This window comes from Cynara cardunculus, assembly GCF_001531365.2.
Source record: "Cynara cardunculus var. scolymus isolate 2C chromosome LG 13, CcrdV1, whole genome shotgun sequence".
NCBI classification, from domain to species: domain Eukaryota; kingdom Viridiplantae; phylum Streptophyta; class Magnoliopsida; order Asterales; family Asteraceae; genus Cynara; species Cynara cardunculus.
Window position 1 is genome coordinate 3,584,702 of NC_037540.1, and position 20,534 is coordinate 3,605,235.

The 20,534-nt window shown below is 34.0% G+C and overlaps 2 protein-coding genes across 2 annotated transcripts; one reads left to right on the forward strand and one right to left on the reverse strand.

Annotated features, from left to right (window-relative positions):
- Positions 1 to 2,375: 2,375 nt before the first annotated feature.
- On the reverse strand, positions 2,376 to 4,987 carry LOC112526086 (putative SNAP25 homologous protein SNAP30). Its single transcript, XM_025136476.1, has 5 exons — positions 4,565 to 4,987; positions 4,346 to 4,439; positions 3,155 to 3,282; positions 2,569 to 2,666; positions 2,376 to 2,475 (listed from the first exon to the last, which is right to left on the reverse strand). Exons 1-5 carry the CDS (start codon positions 4,985 to 4,987, stop codon positions 2,376 to 2,378), a joined length of 843 nt encoding a protein of 280 aa, XP_024992244.1.
- A 6,595-nt stretch (positions 4,988 to 11,582) lies between these two features.
- LOC112524318 (alpha-1,4 glucan phosphorylase L-2 isozyme, chloroplastic/amyloplastic-like) lies at positions 11,583 to 20,158 on the forward strand. The gene is made up of 15 exons (XM_025134096.1): positions 11,583 to 11,793; positions 12,769 to 13,010; positions 13,108 to 13,209; positions 13,664 to 13,840; positions 14,011 to 14,286; positions 14,578 to 14,849; positions 15,266 to 15,383; positions 15,565 to 15,957; positions 16,083 to 16,235; positions 16,975 to 17,103; positions 17,772 to 18,008; positions 18,635 to 18,711; positions 18,810 to 18,996; positions 19,158 to 19,358; positions 19,853 to 20,158. Exons 1-15 carry the CDS (start codon positions 11,583 to 11,585, stop codon positions 19,967 to 19,969), a joined length of 2,892 nt encoding a protein of 963 aa, XP_024989864.1. The 3' UTR covers positions 19,970 to 20,158.
- The last annotated feature ends 376 nt before the right edge of the window (positions 20,159 to 20,534 follow it).

Here is a 20,534-nt window from a genome sequence, read left to right on the forward strand (position 1 = left end):
ATTATGAAGTGGGTTGGGTCCAGAAGGGACTAATCTTTTCAAAACACCGTATCTTGGATCAATATCTTCATCAATTGGCGGTGGAGGATGAAGCGGCGGCGGCGGTGGTGGTGGATGTGGTTGTCGGAGTTGAGGAAGATGCGGACGGCAATGGAAATAATTGCAGGGAGGAGATGGGTGTCTTTGGGTGGAGATGGTGGTGAAAGAATGGTGATGATCATGGAGTTGGTGGCGGCGGTGAGGGTGGTAGGTGATGACGGAGGCTGCCGGCGTGGTGATGGATGAAGTGATGGTGATGACGAAGAACGATATCAGTAAGAGATATAAAAGGGGTTGTTGAGATGAAGAAGAGAGAGAGTTCTTCATTTTGTGTGTGTGGGTTTTTAGTGAGAGAAAGATCAGTGGGGATTGTATTTTATAACGGTGGTGGTGGCGGAGGACGGTGGTGGTGGATGCGGCGGAGGATGACAGATGAATATGGAAATGGTTATTATTATTAAGAATAAAGAAGAGAGGTCGCCATCTTCTCTCATCAAAGGAGTCACGCATATTCACATACAGGCGGTTGTGCTTATTTTTTCTCTGGTTATTTTGAGTTCTGACATTTACATTATGGACCCACAAATTTACCATTTTTACATGATTCACCCTTCAGTTTCTAACTTTAAATATAGAGAAATAAAAACAGAACCATGGTGTAGAAGAGTTGTATGACATGGAAACGGGGAAGGGATGAGGTGAGTTTTTTTAATTTGTGGGTTTGGCTCCGGTTTTTATGACGGTCTCCAATGGGTGCGGGGATTAATATCCCGTCCCAGATTATTTTCTGGTCAAACCCGGTAAAATCTCGATCCTCGTCTCCAGTCAAACCTAATTTTAGGAAATAAATAATATACACACATATAATATATTATATAAAATATATTAATAAAATTATATATCAGGTACCGGGTAAATTGGGAAAAAAAATACTATTACACAAATAAATTAAAAAAAATGTTGTCCCTTTTCAAAATTATGAAATAAATGGATTATTTAATTTTCTTTTGACAACTATGAATTGATTTTACATTTTGATAATAAATGATATTCTTTACAAGCAATTTATTCAAATTAAAATAGTATTAAAACCATAATTAATTTGCTCATTTACTTTGTTGACCCAAAGATAAGTACGTAATATTATTTTTAATATATTCTTTAAAATAGAGATTTTAATGATTTTTAATTTAACAGTTCAAAACCTTCATAAAAATGAAGAAAGTAGGAAAAAGAGTGAAATTCTTTAAATTTGGAGAACTCTCCAAAATGATTACTTATGAAATAGAAATTATTTTTTATTCTTCCTTATGATGAAAATATTTGAAATTAAATGTATAAAAGAGATAAAAAAAATACTTGGGATAATAACGTAAATATCCGTTTTATCTGACTCTATTCACCTCTTAGCAAACTCCCTTCCACACTTACCAAAAAGTCAATACCTCTCTAAGTGCCCTTGTCACAACTTATGGAGAGGATACTTTCTAAAAATACTCAAGCGTCACTCTTAAACCTGGGGAGGGTTGCAAAAGGGGTGAAAGCTCAAGTTTCAAACTTGCGAAGGTGCAACTCTTCTGAAGTTTCCATTTTTCATAAAACAAGCTCCATGACAAGTTAAGTCTACTATTTCCCTCACGTGTCATATTAATCTCCATGTTTAGAAAAAATCAAGATTAAATTCTCTTTTTCAGATATTGTTTGGAAAAAAATCACTTTTTAGAGAAGTGCACTACAGGTTGCGGCCTGGAGACTTGTAGAGGTATTGACTATTTGGTGAGTGCGGGGGAGAGTTGGCAAAGGAGATGACTTGAGTCAGGTAAAACGCTATTTATGTTAATTTCTCATAATATTTTATGAATGATATTGAATATTTTAATAATATAATTCATATTGTATCTCCAGAATGAGAAGATATTAGAGATGGAACATATTTCTTTTGAGATTTTAATTTTTGATTCTTCATTTTAAAGAAGGTTGTTGGAGATGCACTCATAATTACCCCGTAAGATGAACGACCCCATAAACACACACCCAATCAACGTTTGACAAATCAATACACGAATTTTAAACTTTGATCCAAGTTAAAAAGCTATCCCATGGTGCTCATAGCTTGAACTTGCTAATGTTAAGACCTAACTTGATCTTGCAAAATGCAACCTTCGTTAGTCCCTTGGTTTGGCCATGTTCTAACCATGTAAAGTAAACATGTATACATGATGATGAAATATTTTTGCATTTATATTTCTCAATGCAATTTATTCATATACAAAAAATAAATAAAAATATAGATACAACAACATACGAAGTTGGATGGATGGCATGTACGTTCTTTTTCATTTATCAAGCAATTTACGTGCACGAGTGTTTGCGCCTTTGACTCGTGAGTTTAGCTCATCAACATCCTCCGAAAGATCATCAAGAGCTTTGTTTTGCCTGCATTAATTTCATCAAAACACACACAACTCCTTTAGTTGTCCCTTGTATATACTAATTTAAAAGGATTAAAGATTAATAAACTAAACTCACCTGTCAAGTTCAGATCCCATTTCAGAAGCCATTCCCTTCAGATCACCCAATACATCGCTTAAATCATCCAATGCCTCATCTTGTTTTTGCTTCTCCAACTGATTGATTTTATATGAAAACCATTAATAACAATTCAAGAACAAATGGTTATATTGCCATATTCAATGGCAGCCTTGAAAACAGAAGCGGGGTTCCAACATATACAGAGAAAAAATTATTTAAGTCTAGTTGATGTGAGACTCTAGCACACCTCATCGAGTGGCACAGATTGTCCTAGACTGTTAAGAGGGGATTGATGGATGAGTGAAGATTGACCCGTGGTGTCTAGTACTTAGAGTAGTAGCTCTGATACCATGTGAGAATATCCCCAAAAGATTCCTTAATAGCATCTTCCATATTTGGAGATTTTTCCTTTCTCTTTCCTATGTTAGATGTTAGAGCATTTTTTTTCCTTACTTTCCAAAATTTCTAATATAGCATAGTTGTTGAAGATACTTTCTAAGGAAAGAAGAAAGGTTCCAACATATATAAAAGAGAAATTGTTCAAGTTTAGCTGACATAAAACTCTAACATTAACAACACATACCTCAACTTGCTCCATGGCATCCTTTGGTTTAGCACCTCCAGCTCTAGCGCCCTTCTTCCCTTTTGGTGCATGACCCAAACCCAACTTCTCCCTGTCCTCCTTACTTGCTTTCTTGTCTGCTTTGTCATCTGCCCAAACACAAGACACAACTAGCTATTGTCTATATCAAACAAGATAATTAAGTAGATGACAATTAATGTGGGCTATTGGCAAAGCAGAAGATGGTTATACCATTTCCGTTGACACTAACTTGTAATCTTTAGGATGTGATGTCACTCTTTTATCTATCATCTATGTTAGACTTGTTCATGGGCAGTACGGTCCGCTCGTCAGCTTAAAAAAGTAAGCTTGGATAATCATTCTCAAAAAAATGAAGGGCTCGAGTTGGACTGCTAAAATTAATGGGCTAGCTTCGGCAATGGAAAAAATAATTCAGATAAGCCCGTCCAACCCGTTATATTTTATAGTTGATTAAAATTTATATATAAATTAATAATTTGTTTTTTATTAAAAAGATGTAGAAGTGGCTTTGGGTTAGATGCCCTCTACTGAGTACTGAATGTCACGCAAATAAATATAATATACGATATTTTATATGATACGTCTAGAATCTCGATCTTGAAATATTAGGTGGATAAATATTTTGTTATTGGAAAAACCCGGACTTTGAAAGTTGACAAATCATTGAAGAAAAATGTCCACACTCCATTTATTGTGAAACTATTTTTTTCATACACTATGTACATTGATATATTTTACGTCTTATTTTATGTTGGAAGTAAAGTATGTAATTTATATGATTTTATAGAAGTTTTGTTTTTCAAATGTTCAAAGAATAAGCCTGTTAGCTCGTGAGCCCGGCCCGTTTATGAGGCGGTATGGGAAAGTCTATAAGCCCATAAAACGAGCTTGAGTTTGCCATATTGGACCTGCTGGAAAAAAAAAATTATGGTAGACCCGACCTAAATCTACAAATGATCATCTCTAATATATGTATATGTGCATGTGCTTCGTAATGATTTATGCATGGAGGAGAAATCCATAATAACTCCGCACATATCATTACTTTTTTTAAATATATATTTGCTAAATTCATTTTATTTTTTAATTTTTTTAATAAAGTAATGAAAGATTCATCTGTGATTGGAGACAAATGATCTATATTCGAAATTAAAGACATGGAGTTGAAACCTTTAATTGGCTCCGGCCCTGTGATTTCCTTCCCCTTCTTTGGCTTCCAAGTCATGGAGAAAATCCCTCCCAGATTCCCCAAAATCTTTTCACCCTGTAATCAACATTAGATATTCAAAGAAACACATTAATTCCTTAATTTCATCTTTGGATTATAATGTAGATTATAAATCTACATTATAATGAACTAATAACAGTAATTGAATACAGAAAATGTACCCTGCTTAAATCTTTATCCATTTCAGCAGCCTTTTCATGGGTCCTATGAATCTGCTCCCCTTGAGCATGCAAAGTATCAAGGGTCTTACTAGCATCCTCTCTGATATCTTCTGCTATTTTCAAGGCATTATTTACACTTTTCGTAGTTTCTTTAGCCTGATCTGCAGCATATTGTTCTAATTCCTGATTAGACATGCTGTCCAGATCAGCTTTACTCTTTGGTTTTTTCCTAAGTGTTGTAGTCTTTTTTCCAAAGAAGTCATCGTCATCGTCGTCATCGTCGAAAGGGTTGGTCTTTTTAGAGTCTGGAACAGGGAGGGCTGGTTCAGAAGCAGTCCTTCTAGCAGGTGCTTCTTTCTTTTCTGCTTCAGCCTCCGGAGGTTTTGCAGGACTAGGTGAAGCTGCTTTTCTAAACCCAAACATGTTTCCAAATTAGACGATACCTTAGCCTAGAACTATATTCTTCAGCAGTGATACCTGAAAATTTGCGAAACAGATTTACAAATATGACAAAATAATTTCGAGTTTGGACTTGAAATGAGTCAATTGTGCAACGTTAATTGACAAATGTAACAATCCAATTGTATATAGAACCATTAATCGATATTAGCATAAGATGTGTTGATCAACCACAATGAAAAATGAAACTAATCGTGAATGAATCATGACTTTAGAATTCGAACTAGAATTTGCCGCGCATTCAAGCTTTCCATGGATTTATGGCAAAGGCAAGAACAATATATATCTTCGAGGTTGTAGCATTTGTTGCAAAATCGAACATAATCCTCAGATTGTGATATTGAAAATGAATCTAATCCTGTTGATCATAGACTTTTAATTACGTCTCTCCTAATGAGCAGATCAAACGTAGAATCTGATGATATGAACGAATTAGTAAACATTAATCGGCGAATTCCAACTTTTAATCAGAAACTAACTTCGAATCAAACAAATGCTAATCGGAACCAACATTTAACAGAATCAAAATCACCGGTATCTAATATTCCGAGCAATAAACATAAACAAGTAACAATTACCCTCCGGCCGATCAAATTTCTTTTCCTTTACTGTTTATGGCGTTACGAGGAGAGAAAACGGTGAAAGAGTCTTCTCTCCGATGAAGAGATAAATTGAGAAATGAAGTGCGATATTAGGTTACAAATTTGGGGGTTTTGAGGTGGAGATGGATCGCACAAATATCACAGAGATGATCGAGCGGCAATCCAAAAATTCATGTTGGCTTCAGCAAAATTGTTTGTTCCGCCATATTTTCAGGTTCGAACCGTTGGGATTCATTGTGCATGGAAATTTCAATCTCTTCAAATCACAATTAAATGAAATTTTCTCCACCTGTGCATGCTTTTAGAAACCACTATCGACCTTTAAACGTAAATTTGTTGTAAATTTATGGAATTAGAAAATATACAAAATTCGTCCCTGTAATTTATGTATTTCAACATTTTGGGTCCCTATTTTCAAATATCTATGGATTACATCCTCGTGGTTTACATCTCGTAATGCGTTGGGTCCTTGTTTCTAACTCCTTAAATTTTTCTGTTAAGTAGGTCACATAAAAGGGTATTTTACTATTTTTTGTTTTAGTCTTATTTTCTATTTAAAACCACAGGTTCAAAAACATGTAATTAACTATACACATATCAAACCCACACCCTAACTTCATCTTCCCAAACCCACCCCTCACGCTGAAAAACCATCTTCTCGTAGATCCACGATTCATTTAATAGAAAAACGAAGAACCTACTAAAAAGACTGAAATACCCCTCTGATTTAAGTCAATTAACAAAACTTGTTAGACGAAGTTAGAGTTAGGGACCCAGTGTATTATAAAAAGAAAATCATAGGGATGTAATACATAGATGTTTTAAAATAGAGACCTAGACTATTAAAACACATAAACCACATGGATCAAAAATGTAATGTACTCTAAATAATAAAATGAGAGGGTATGAATAGTAAGCCTTTTTATTTATCCATAAAATTACAGTATTTCACAACAAACGTATAATCTTTTAAAATTTCATGCTTAAACAAGATAAAAATAACTCAAAAACCCGATCAACCCGATCAACCCAATCCAACACAACACAAAATAGCTCAACGCGATGCAACCTCATGTCTAATCGAGTTGTAAAATTGTCAAACCGTAAGTATTGGGCTGATATTGGGTTACTATTATTTGAACTCAATCCAACCCGATGAACCCGATATCCTTTTATTTCTTGGATTTAATATGATTGTTGAATTTATATTAATATATATATTAGACAATTACACTATCATGTATGCTCTTTATATACACATTTTCGATCTATTCACATATTTATATAACTCATTCGTATATATGTTCAGTAACTGTGAACATATATATGTAAATTAAGAAAATTAACTGAATGTGATATACGTAAGAAGTATGGATAAGTTATATCAAATGGTTGATGATGAAAAAGAAATTATGAGTAGAGAAATAACATATTCTAGATTAGAAGAATATTTTAATGTACCAAAGTATCAACCCGACTAACCTGACCAACTCGTACGGGTTGGGTTGGGTTAAGAATTTTTCAAACCACAAGCATTGGTTGGGTTGTTCAAATGTCTTCAACCCGATCAACCTAACATATAAGCACCCCTAGTCATACCAATAAATTACATGTTATTTTTAAATCTAAAAAGTTTAAATTATAATATAATTTTAAAAATTAAACATATCATGCCAAAAACAAACAAGTTTATAATATTTAACATTCATATCATTACTCTTTTTCAAGTTTCTTTAATCGGATTTCAAATTAACAAGTTATATTCAACTTTCATTTGTATTTTTTATTTTGTTCAACATAAAGTTTTTTTATTTTTCCTTTTTAATGAGAAACTGCATTAATTTTTCATTGTTATGTTGTCTTGTACGGGATACACAACAAGTTCTTTTTCAAAGACAGTAAATTGTTTGTGTGTTTTAACACTTTAGGTCCTTATTTTGAAATATCTATGGATTATATTCTTGTGGTTTGCAATTTATATCGTATTAGGTCACTGTCATTAACTCCTTCCAAAAAAATTATGTTAACTCAATTAGTTTAGAGGGGTATTTTAGTCATATAGTTTGTTTTTTATTTTATATTAAAACCATATAGACCAAGATTGTAATTTACTCTTACATTATTTATCGAATTATTATAATTGTTATATATATATATAAACCTAATACAGATATCTCATCTTTTCAACCCTACCCCCTTCCCAACAACCTTACTCCGGGAGCACACACACGCTAAAGACCACCGTTTCCTCCCTTACTCCATAGTGGTGGATCTAGAAATTTTGGTGATGGAGGTCGGAATTTAAGTAATGCCTACGTGCTCATGTGGTTTTTGTCGTCCTCTACTTAAATATTTTTATATTGGGTTAAAAAAAATTCAAACCGTAAGTATTGAGTTGAGTTGTTCAAATGTCTTCAACCCAATTCATGAACACCCCTAGTAGTAAACATTCCAATGTCTCTAAAAATGTAACGTACAACTTATTTCGATGAAGGAACGATATTTTTTTTAAGTTTTACAAACATTATAAACTGTTTTTTTTTTTTTAATTTTAAAACAGTAAAATAAATGTTATCTTTGCTTAATGCAATGGTGTTAATCTCTCTTTCTATAACTATTTTTATAACAAACCACTATTAGTTAACACTTTATGCTACTAAACCCTATTAAAACAATGTTTTAACATAGTTTTTGTACCACAAAAAATTGGTACCGTAGGTTTCTGGGTTAGCTTATGTGTACCGATGAATACTCTGACGACCAAGAACGGTTGGATGCCTAATCCGCACCACAAATTGGTCTGGATTCGTCTTAAAGTCACTATTATGTTTTCTATTGTATTTATTGTTTAAGAAAAATCTCATATTATTATTTTATTTCGTTTACATTTATAATATGAGTGATATCTCATGCATCTTTAACGAAAATGACAAATTGTATCAGTTATAACACATATTTTGTTTGGATTTATATTTTGAAAAACCGACTTTTAAAAAACTTAATTTTAATTTCTATAATAATACATCTAACTAAGGTATTTCAAAATAAAAATATTTATTATTTGATACTATAAATTTACTATTTTGAAAATATGATAATCTATACTATATTATAAAACATTTGACAAATGCTCTTAAAAATCATTCTTTATGCATGAAGTACTGTGTATTAATGAATGTTACTTAAAGTTTAAGATTACAAGTAAATTTTGGATAAGTACAACTTATTAAAGCTTTATTTTTGAATTCATAAACTAAATGCAGATAAATATAATCAAATACATGATCAACATCTCATTTTAAATGTTAAAAATCTATAGTATAATTAGGATAATTATTGAGTTATAACAGAATCATATATTTATAAAAATTATATTGTTAAGCCAGAAATAAATTACTTCGCTATGAAAAATAAATTAAATTATAAGAAATTTTTATCGATATTAATATTGATAATTTTTTTTTAATTTTTTGTAATATATTTAAATTTATTTTTATTCAAAAATTCGAACCTTATTTTTCTCAAAACCACATAAACTATAGTATAATAAAAAACAAAAAATAAATAAAATATTAAAATAAAAATATATCTCACTATATTACATAATTACTTTCTTTTTAATAATTATATAATGGGCGGAGGAGGGGAGAGCCCGTACAATTCCCAAAAGACACATGAATATGAACAAGTGAAGTTGTTTTGGGTGGGGTACATTTTTCTGACACAAGGATATCAACAATTGAAAAGGTGCTTTTCATATATAAAATATCTTCTTTTATCATTAAAAATAAATTTAATTTAATAGTGGGTTAAATGTATTTTTATATATTATTTAAATGCGTTTTATTTAATAAGTTTCTTATTAAATATATTATTATAAAAACTCATTTTTTATATTTTTAATATATGATTTGATTTGATTTTAATATTAAATGAGTGTAAACAGTGGCAGATCCAGGTTTTTGGTCTAGTGGGGGCACTTTTAAGGTAGCTTAAACGCCCACAAAGTCGTCCGATGTGTTTTTAGCCTTATTCCACTATTCCAAGAGATTTTTGAAGTTTTTTGGATCATTTCGAGGGATTTTTAAGGGTTTTTTTTTTATCAATTTCGAGGAACTTTTCAAATTTTTGGTTGATTTCAAGATACTTTCTTTAGTTGGTGGGGGCCTAACAAGAAATTACGGAGGAAAACCATGGTAGAAATTAAAAAAAAAACAACTTTTACCCTTAGAAAATTCATTTTTTTATTTTTTAATAGGGGTCTTTCCCCCCACCTTTTACAAGGTAGGTCCACCCCTGAGTGTAAATAATAATTCTCTTTAACATTTCACATCATTTAAATAGAGATTTGAACTTACTAAGTACACTATCGAATTCTAATTTGCCAAGAGGCTTGGACTATGCTCTTGTTTAGTAAATGGTGCTTGGGACGAGATGAATGGTTATGGCGATTTGTAGATCAGACTTTGCTTTTTCAGGTTTCAGACTGGAGAAAGGCAATTTCGTATATGTTGCTTCTGTGCTAGGAAAAGGATTGCAAGCTATGTACCAATTATTGGGCATGAGAATGGAGCGGGGACCCTAATCCCCATGATCACATCCCTGTCCCCGTCCTCATCCTCGTCCCTAAAGGGGAATGTGGATCCCCAAAGGGTGATCGGTTTTTTTCCCCACTACATAAAATATTATAAATCAAATGCGTTAAACACCACATTCAATCAATGATTATCCCATGTTTAAATCTCACACATATTTTCAAATTCGCTTTTATAAAGTATTAAATATAAACAAAATCATAATATCATACATAAATGTGTGGTCAAATGTTTTCGGGTTTTAACATTTTATAAAAAAAAAAAAAAAAGTAAGACAACTCATAAGAGATGTATATAAGAAGAATGTCAAAATACTATTTCTCAATTTAAAATATATTAAATTTAATTCTTTATAAATAATATATTTAATAATAAATATGTAATATATTTAACATTCGGGGACGTGGACCACGTTACCCGGCCCCATCCGTATCCCCGGTTTTTGTTTTCAAGAATCCCCGTTCCCATCCCCGGTCCCGGTTTTGCAGGGAATCACCATTCCTGTCAGGACAGATACACTATGTTTTCCAATGAAACGGATCTCATTTCCGTGCCTAACAATTATATTTGTTTGACTCATAAATCATGAACTTGGGTTCGCTGATTTTTACTATTGTTATCATTTAGAATATCAATTGCTTTAATGTTTTCACTCTTTACCCTTGCTTTACTCATTTAATAGCTTAGTTGTTTTTGATTTGTTAATTGTTGCTTCTCTAGCGTCTTTGCCCTTTGTTCCTTTGGTCCATTTGGAATATTGAATTCCATCATTTAGTTGAAAATCTTGTCTTACCATTAAAAAAATTGGATTTTAGTGCACTTTAGTTCTTAAAAAAACCTTAAAGATAAAATATTAATGAATTACATATATGTATTTTTATATTTTACATGTTTATAGTGTAAGATCTCTATGTTAGTTGAGAAGAAGAACAAAATTGCTCTATAAAAGACTGATGTTTTAAAATCGTGAGTTCATGTATGGATAAAATGGACAATATCTCGTATTGAGATGTTACAGATGGTATTAGAACTGAAAATTTGTACGAGAGGATTTTCGTATCATCATTAAAAAAATTTAAGTATAAAATAAAAAAATGTTTTTTTAATTAAAAATATAAACATATAAAATTTGACAGGGAAAAGGAGAAAAAATCAAAGAAGCCAACGAAAGGGTTCATTCTGTTGAGAACAACGTGCTCCGTTAACTGACGGAGTCCAGATCAGAAGTCGAAGATCGGAAGACGACAAAACCACCATTTATCTCATATCTTTCCCTCTGATCGCGATTCTTCTCCATTCGTCCTTCCTCTCTGGTCAGTGTTCTGATAGAAGTAGTTTTAGAGAGAGAGAAAGAGAGTAACTATGGCGGCTTCATCTTTCTCTGATACGAGCTACATTTCGAAATCAAGCATTTCCGATTTCAGTTTCAGTACCGAACACTCGAAAACTTTGCTGTTTTTGAAGTTCGAATTGAGCAGGAGGCTACATTCTAAAAGAAGGAATTTATCTGTGACCAAAGTCGCTAGCAGAAATCAGGAGCTAGAAAAATTGATAGATCAATCAGTTCAAGAAGGTATTTTATATAATTTTTTATTATATCTCTTAGTTTTTCATGATTGTTATGTGAGAATTTAATACGCGTGGATTGTTCTCTTGAGATTGGGCTTATATGTCGTTGAATTCTACTTGCAATGTCAATGGAATAGTGTTTTTATACCTTCTTGTTTTTATTGTTGTTGTTGTTGTACAGTTGCGCAGCTGAACGTGTTTTTCTTTTTAATTTAGACACTGAGGGTTATATGTCGTTAGCATAAGAAAATTACTGTTGCCGCTATAAGAATCTAAATGTCATAAATTGTAACATAGATAGCCTCAGTTGTTTTAACTGATGTTAAACATTTTAAACCTGAATTTGTATGTTCTGTTTTCGGATGTAGTTAAGTTTATAATCCGTTAATCCCATAGCAAAAAGAGCCACATGTTTGATCACAGAATTCGAGCCTACTACTCTTTGAAATGCAAATTTGGTCCATCAGTTTTCTCAATTTTGTTATTATTAAGGGCCATTTAGGCATTTGAATATTATTCAAGCCTCTCGTTAAATGCCAAGTCAAATTGAGCGTGTTACACATTTAACACGCTCAATTTTCTATTTGAAGAGTTTGGCTTAAGTTTAATGTCGTTGTCTAGTACTCTAGAATATTTATCAATTATGAAGTTAAAACCTTGAAAACGAGTCAATTTGTTATCAAAAGTCAAAATGTATTCGTCCATCAATTCTTATTGTTGGAACACGCAGAGTAAGTTGTTCACAAAGAAAGATGGTATATAAGGTTACAGAAGAGGTTTGACTAGCAGGAGGCTTTCCATTAGAGTTCTAGTGCATTGACAATGTGTAGTCATGTTGATTCGTTAAGAGCAATGTGGAAGCCAATTGCTGATAGTGGAGAATCATATATGGGCCATATGGGCCGGTTTCTCGTCACCCATCTAATAAACAACTATATATTGTCATGTTATGGATTTTAAACTTTTTATCGTCACGCAGAAACAGATGATTTGGATAACGGGATCCTTGTTCCTGATTCTGAATCTGTTATATCAAGCATCAAATACCATGCGGAGTTCACACCCTTATTCTCTCTAGAAAATTTTGAGCTTCCAAAGGCATTCTATGCTACTGCTCAAAGTGTTCGTGATGTGCTCATCACTAACTGGAATGCCACATATGAATTCCATGAAAAGATGAACGTGAAGCAGGCATATTACTTATCTATGGAGTTCCTTCAGGTGTGTTGTAGTCTTCTGTTGTGGTATTATGTTCACTTCACAGTTGGTGCATATTTTGTTTTTAATCTTCTTATTTCTTGAATCTTGATTGTCCTAGGGAAGAGCATTGCTAAATGCCATTGGTAATTTAGAGCTGTCAGGGGCTTATGCCGAGGCTTTAAGGAAACTGGGTCATAATCTGGAGGATGTTGCTAGGCAGGTGAGCCTATTAGAGTTTACTTATGCAACTGGTAATGTTTGGTGGCTTCAATCTCTGTTATACATTGTTTCTAGCTGTCTGCTTATACCCATATTCTTAAACTGCTCAAACTTGTCGTTCTAAGACCCCCGAGTATTTGCAGCAATATTATGCAATTAAACCTTTCAACCTACATGAAGCACTTCTAAGTTTGTTCGAATCATATAGCGGTTCTATTGATCCACTGGCCATGTGGCAATAAACGTTTCCCCTGGCCATATGGCAACAAATGGTTTCACTTACGAAAGGGGTTCCTGATCATTGTGACTTCATTGAAACACACTGCAATCATTCAAACCTTAGCTTCGACATATAATTTAATCTTGAAAAGTAGGATGATTTGCAAGCTATCGTACGGATCTGCATATTACTCGAAATGCATTTACTAGTGTCTTAATTAATTAGTAGTTGACAGGAGCCAGATGCTGCACTTGGAAATGGAGGTTTGGGCCGACTTGCCTCCTGCTTTTTAGACTCCTTGGCAACACTGAATTACCCTGCATGGGGTTATGGTCTTCGTTACAAATATGGTCTTTTTAAGCAACTGATTACAAAAGATGGCCAGGAAGAAGTTGCAGAAAATTGGCTTGAGGTTCTCATCTTCATCTTCATTCTAGTTATTAATGATGATTCTCTTTATTACATAACCTTATAGGCTTTGCTGTTCTCGATTATTTTTGGCATCTGCTTTTAGGTTCATTCCTGTTCAAATACATATATTTCTACCTGCAATTGTTAAATTTATTTTACTGTACTTTGCAGATGGGTAATCCCTGGGAAGTACCAAGGAATGATGTCTCTTATCCTGTAAAATTTTATGGTGAAGTTGTTACAGGCCCAGATGGATATAAGGAATGGGTTGGTGGAGAAGATATCATGGCTGTTGCCTATGATGTTCCCATACCTGGATATAAAACCAAAACAACCATCAATTTAAGATTGTGGTCAACAAAGGTTGCACCAGAATATTTTGATTTACATGCTTTCAATTCTGGAGATCATGCCAAAGCATATGAAGCCCTTAAAAAAGCAGAGAAGGTTTGTTTTTAAGTTCTACTGTCTTACAGTTTCCTGGTTTGGTATTTCATTTGCAAATTCCATATTCCCCTAATCTGCATGAATAATTGCTTGTTTTGTACACTATGTGGAACTTGAGTTCTGCAGGTAACTGGAACCGTATTCTGCATTGTTTTCTTAAATGTGTTTTTCAGGAGACACCACCCCCCGATTATTTACCTGTGTTTATTACATATATTTTAATACCATAATACCTTCCTTTGAAAATCTATCTGATAAACACTGTCATTGCAATTCGTTAATTTTGATCAGATTTGCTACATCTTATACCCTGGAGATGAATCATTTGAGGGGAAGACTCTTAGATTGAAGCAGCAGTATACACTATGCTCTGCTTCTCTTCAAGATATAATTGCACGATTTGAAAGGAGATCTGGGAAGTCGCTCAACTGGAGTGAATTCCCTGAAAAGGTTGCAGTACAGATGAATGATACTCACCCCACACTATGCATACCAGAGTTATTGAGAATATTGATGGATAGTAAGGGGTTGAAGTGGAAAGAGGCATGGGAAATCACTCAAAGGTTAAGTTCTTAGTCAACTAAGCATATTTAATGTGGTTACCAAGTGAATGGAAAACTTTTCACAGCTTCTGCGCCTCATCTAGTTTAATTTATTTGTGCATGATTGTACATAGTCTCCTTCTTTCCACCCCCCGGAAGGAGTTGTGGAGTTCATAGTTGGAGTAACACCAAAAAGAATATGAACGATGAAATCTTCTGTATGGACAGTCGCTGAGCCCTGTAGGTGTACCACAAAGTGCATTCAGTATTGACCCTTGTTAATATTGTCATTTGCTCGATGTGAAACTATTTATACTTGCATGAGTATCAAATCTCAATGAACATATATGCTGACTTTTCATTTCAAAACCTCAACCATGCCATGTTGGCCTCAAGCTTTAGTAATAAGTATTCATCAGAGTTCGAACTTCTGACAGAACCGTCGCATACACCAATCACACTGTTCTACCAGAGGCTTTAGAGAAGTGGAGTTTGGATCTTCTGCAGGAACTACTTCCTCGGCATGTTGAAATAATAGAATTGATTGACAAGGAGGTATTTCCTAACCTTTTCTTTACAGCTACATTCAGATATCGCATTACACGTCATTTATGGAATCTTCTTTTCTTTTCTCGGTTTTCCCTTTAGTTTTCCTTAAAAGAATGAAAGCACAATTTGTGCACCTCAATGTTGAGACCCTGCTCTTATACCTTCTTATGTCTGATTTTTTACTCAGTTGATTAATACCATCATTGCTGAGTATGGTATTGAGGACATTGAATTGCTGAAAGAAAAACTGAAGCAGATGAGAGTTTTGGACAACGTTGAACTACCTGCGTCCATCTTGGAGTCGCTTGTTGAACCTGTGGAAAGTCCCATTCTTGATTTAGTTGAAGAAGCAAAAAGTTCCGAGGAAGTGACAGAATCAGCAAGTGAAGATGATGAGCTCAAAGTGAAGGAGGCAAAGGATGCCGGTAGTAGCACAAAGGTGACATTTGAGACGGATCCAAGACTGCCAAAGATGGTGCGCATGGCTAATCTTTGCGTTGTTGGCGGGAATGCTGTTAATGGGGTTGCAGAAATCCATAGTGAAATAGTGAAAAATGAAGTTTTTAATGAATTTTATAAGGTAATCTGATCAGTAAATAATTTTACTATTCACCATGTCTAGTTATTCTTTAGGCCACATTGTTTTTAGTATTCTTACAGAAAAAACTCTCTTCCTTCAGTTTTCTGTTATTATTCTTTATACAGCTGTGGCCTAAGAAGTTTCAGAACAAGACAAATGGGGTGACACCAAGACGATGGATCAGTTTTTGTAATCCAGAGCTAAGTAAAATTATAACCAAGTGGACCGGGACAGAAGACTGGGTGCTAAACACTGAAAAGTTGGTGGAACTTCGAAAGGTGGGATCACATATTTTGTGTACCCTTGTTTTTATTTTCCCACACGTTTTTGGGTTCAAGAAATTAGATTGTTGAGAAAAATTGAATTCCATTTGCTACAAGTGAAAGTTAGTTGTCATTGTGACATGACGAATATCAGTTCATATCTTAGATCAATGCCAACTCTTGTGGAATGAAACTTGGAATGTCAAGTTGTGGAAATCTTCAATATCCTGGTGTAATTAACTGATTAGTAAGAACGAAATAACTGAATGGATGGCATCAAAATTCAGAATCATATAGGCTTGAGGCCTTTTACATGCTTAAGCTCCCCTTGCATTTGCTAGCCTTAGGTGTATGAAAAGTGGTCAAACTAACTTAATAAGTAGCTTAACAGTTGCAAGTACTATCTCTTATTGAATGTTGCTTTTCTTTTCCTGACCATCAGGGGCATATGTAAATATAGAACACCAGGTTTCTTTAGTATCATGATTGGGAAATTTTGCATGCTGTTAGTTTCTGATTTTGTCTTTTACAGTTGTAGTCTTAATAAAGTTGTTGCACTAGTATGTCGATATACGATATAGATGTGATTTATATGTTGAACATTTACTTTTGTCCTTTTCCATGCAATTTGCATTGTTCTTTTCAGATTATTTTATTTGCTTCTGGTCTTTGGAGTTTTGGAATTAGAAGCTAATATATGAAATTAAAAAGTGGATACCACTTATTAGTACTTTGACTATTCATTATTTTGCAGTTTGCTGATGATGAAGAACTCCAATCTGAATGGAGGAAGGCCAAAAGGAACAACAAAGAGAAAACTGTGTCCTTCCTGAAAGAAAAAACTGGATATCTTGTCAGCCCTGATGCAATGTTTGATGTGCAGGTTATTTTTCATTTCTCTTATGTGAAAGGAACTTTTGCTTATAATCCCAACATGAGATGTTACATTTGACATGTTGTAGTCTGGGAAGTACGTTGACTACGGGTATGTTGCAAGAACCACGCTAACCAAAAACCCCTAAATTGGGTGGTCCATAGACTTGATGCAGTTAGAGTGAATGAAAACATTAAAAGATCAGTATTTATGTCATCTAAGATCAAATGCTTTGGCTAAAATAGCAGCCTCTCCTATATGAAGCAGCTATACGCACCTGGATGATTTCCATTCGTAAGTATTAAAATATGAATTTCTTTTCTGTACAGTCGTAATTATTAGACTTGAATAAATCCCAACTACATGTTGAAAATTACACTTGGGCTATCCTTGTCAAGAGACCCGTGTAAAAACTTATGTTGATCTATAATTTATGCGACGGTAAAAAAGGATTTAGCTAGCCTCCCACCATGTCATGGCCGCTGTTAATTCTTGATATCATTGAGTTAAATTCAGTAATTTGATGCAAAACTGCAAATTATTCGTAGGATGGGATCAACGAGTCACCAATTTTAGTAAGTTCTTTTGCATTCATTAACAATAGGATCTACATCGACGTAAATGATGTAACTGCTGCTTTTTGTGTGGGCTTCAAGTTGACTAACTTGTTTATGCAGGTGAAGCGTATTCATGAGTACAAAAGACAACTGTTGAATATTTTGGGAATTGTTTACCGGTATAAGAAGATGAAAGAAATGAGTGCTGATGAAAGAAAAGAGAAATTTGTTCCTCGAGTTTGTATATTTGGAGGAAAAGCATTTGCTACCTACATCCAAGCCAAGAGGATTGTGAAATTCATCACTGATGTCGGTGCTACTGTAAACCGTGATCCTGATATTGGTGATCTTTTGAAGGTACATATTGACTAGCTTTGCCGTTTCTTTCTAGTTCCCAGTAGATGGCATCTATTTTTCTGTTGGCCTTTCTATGATAACAAAGACGAGAGCATTAAAACAGAATGATTCCGTTCTTTACACCATTTTTCTCTATTCTTCTCCATTTTGAGTCCCATCTTCATTTGTCCTCGCATCAGTTGATGAAACTAACTGCCACTTTTTATTCAGTCTACATCTTATGAAAGAGACCCACAAAATAAAATGTTAAGTAGCTAAAACGAAGGAGCCTAAACCATGTCATATGAAATCAAAAGGTCAATTTACGGAACCTCCTTTAGATTTTCTGAGAATGAATCTCTTTGGCTATGCCCATGTCTGTTCAACAGTGATCATGTGCACACATGACACAAACATGGTGGAAATTTCATTAGAAATGTCACATTCGATGCTAGGCCTTGCAGCTCCTACCCATAAGTCACTGGTTCGAGCCTCCTCAGGGCCACTGGGGATCTTCCTGGTTGTTATCTCCAGGGAACCATGGCATTAGTCGAGCTGCATGCATGCTGACCCTGACACCTATGGTTTCCAAAAAAGAAGTTGATCAACTCCATTGGAAGTAATGACAATCCTTTCTTTTGTTCTAGGTTGTCTTTGTCCCAGATTACAATGTCACAGTAGCAGAAGTTCTGATTCCTGGAAGTGATCTGTCAGAACACATCAGGCATGCTGGTTACGATTTATCACACAATTTTTTTTATTAAACCTTCTGGTTTCACTTCATATGGAAGTACTAATTGTTGCTGCCTTTATGATTCTCAGCACTGCTGGAATGGAGGCAAGCGGTACCAGCAACATGAAGTTTGCAATGAATGGTTGCATCCAAATTGGAACTCTGGATGGTGCCAATGTTGAAATAAGGCAGGAGGTTGGAGAGGAAAACTTTTTTCTTTTTGGTGCTGAAGCTCATGAAATTGCTGGGCTACGAAAGGAGAGGTCCGAGGGGAAGGTTAGCTTAACAACTTTATATATGCCAAATGCAACCATGCGAATCGTCACATATCATATATGCATAAATGATTTCAACAGATTTGATCAAAACATTGAATTTAACTATTAACACAGAAAATTACTAAGTTATGTTTCTCACTTGATTTACCTAATACACAGTTTGTTCCTGATCCACGATTTGAGGAGGTCAAGAAATACGTTAGAAGTGGCGTTTTTGGTCCATACAACTATGACGAACTCATGGGATCTTTGGAAGGGAACGAAGGGTATGGCCGGGCTGATTATTTTCTTGTGGGGAAAGATTTTCCAGCGTATATAGAGTGCCAAGAGGAGGTTGATAAGGCATATCGAGACCAAAAGGTGAGTGTAATCCTTTCACTCTTAAGATTGGTGCTCAAACTTATCTCCATGCATACATTTTTCACATTAAAGGAACAATGCATTTTCACTTATAAGTCATGTATTTTAGTATCATACATCAAAACTACAAGCTTCTTTGGAGATGAGGATGGATCGAAGGAGAAATTTGAATATCCCTTAAATAATTCATCCATTAAGCGAGAGTCATCTGATGTTTTCAAGGGAGTATACCAGTAGTAGATCATTCGTTTTTTTCCTGAAAAATGAGACCTCTATATGAAAGCATCGAATTCCCTCAACATGCCCAGAATTATATAATTTACATCCAACTACATTTTGATCTACGTATAAGAAATCATCAACCACCAAAGGGCCTTTGGCTAGCGGTATGAGTTTAATTGTTGCATTTAAATCATCAACCCCTTTACCTGATGCTTTAATATCTTTTCTTCTAAAGAAATATTATTAACATCTCTAATTCGTTAATGTTGTAGAAATGGACAAAGATGTCAATCTTGAACACTGCTGGTTCATACAAGTTCAGCAGTGACCGGACTATACACCAATATGCACGCGAAATTTGGATGATCGAACCTCTTGTATTGCCATAATCAGATTGGAGCTCAACTTTTATGCATGTAAGTAATCCTTGCTTGCACTTAAATTTCTTATTCAGATTAACAAACTAAAGCTTGCAAAATCATATTTTACAAGCTAAACTGTGTTTGTTTTGAGTCATAAATCATTGGCATCTAATTAATTCTTTCAGTTTCAAGCAATATACCTTTTCATTGTTCTCTTTCTATATATCAATTTCTATGGTCCCACTAGGAAAAGTTCTCAGATTCTAATCCTAGTTCATGTGCTCTAGAAGGCCATTCAACTTTATTCCGAAGTCTATCTTGATTGATGGCATCTCATTATTTACTTTTGAATTCTATATTTGTTATAATTCTTTTATATATATATATATATATATATATATATATATATATAAAGAGAGAGAGAGAGAGAGGGGTTGGTTATTATACAACACTTTACATTTGTACAACCAATACAACTCAATCTCAACCGTCCATTTAATTTGATGAATATGTGATTTCATAGAAGTTTTGATTGTTTTCTAACATAAAGTATTAATCATAATTAATGAACTCTATTCATCTTTAAATATTC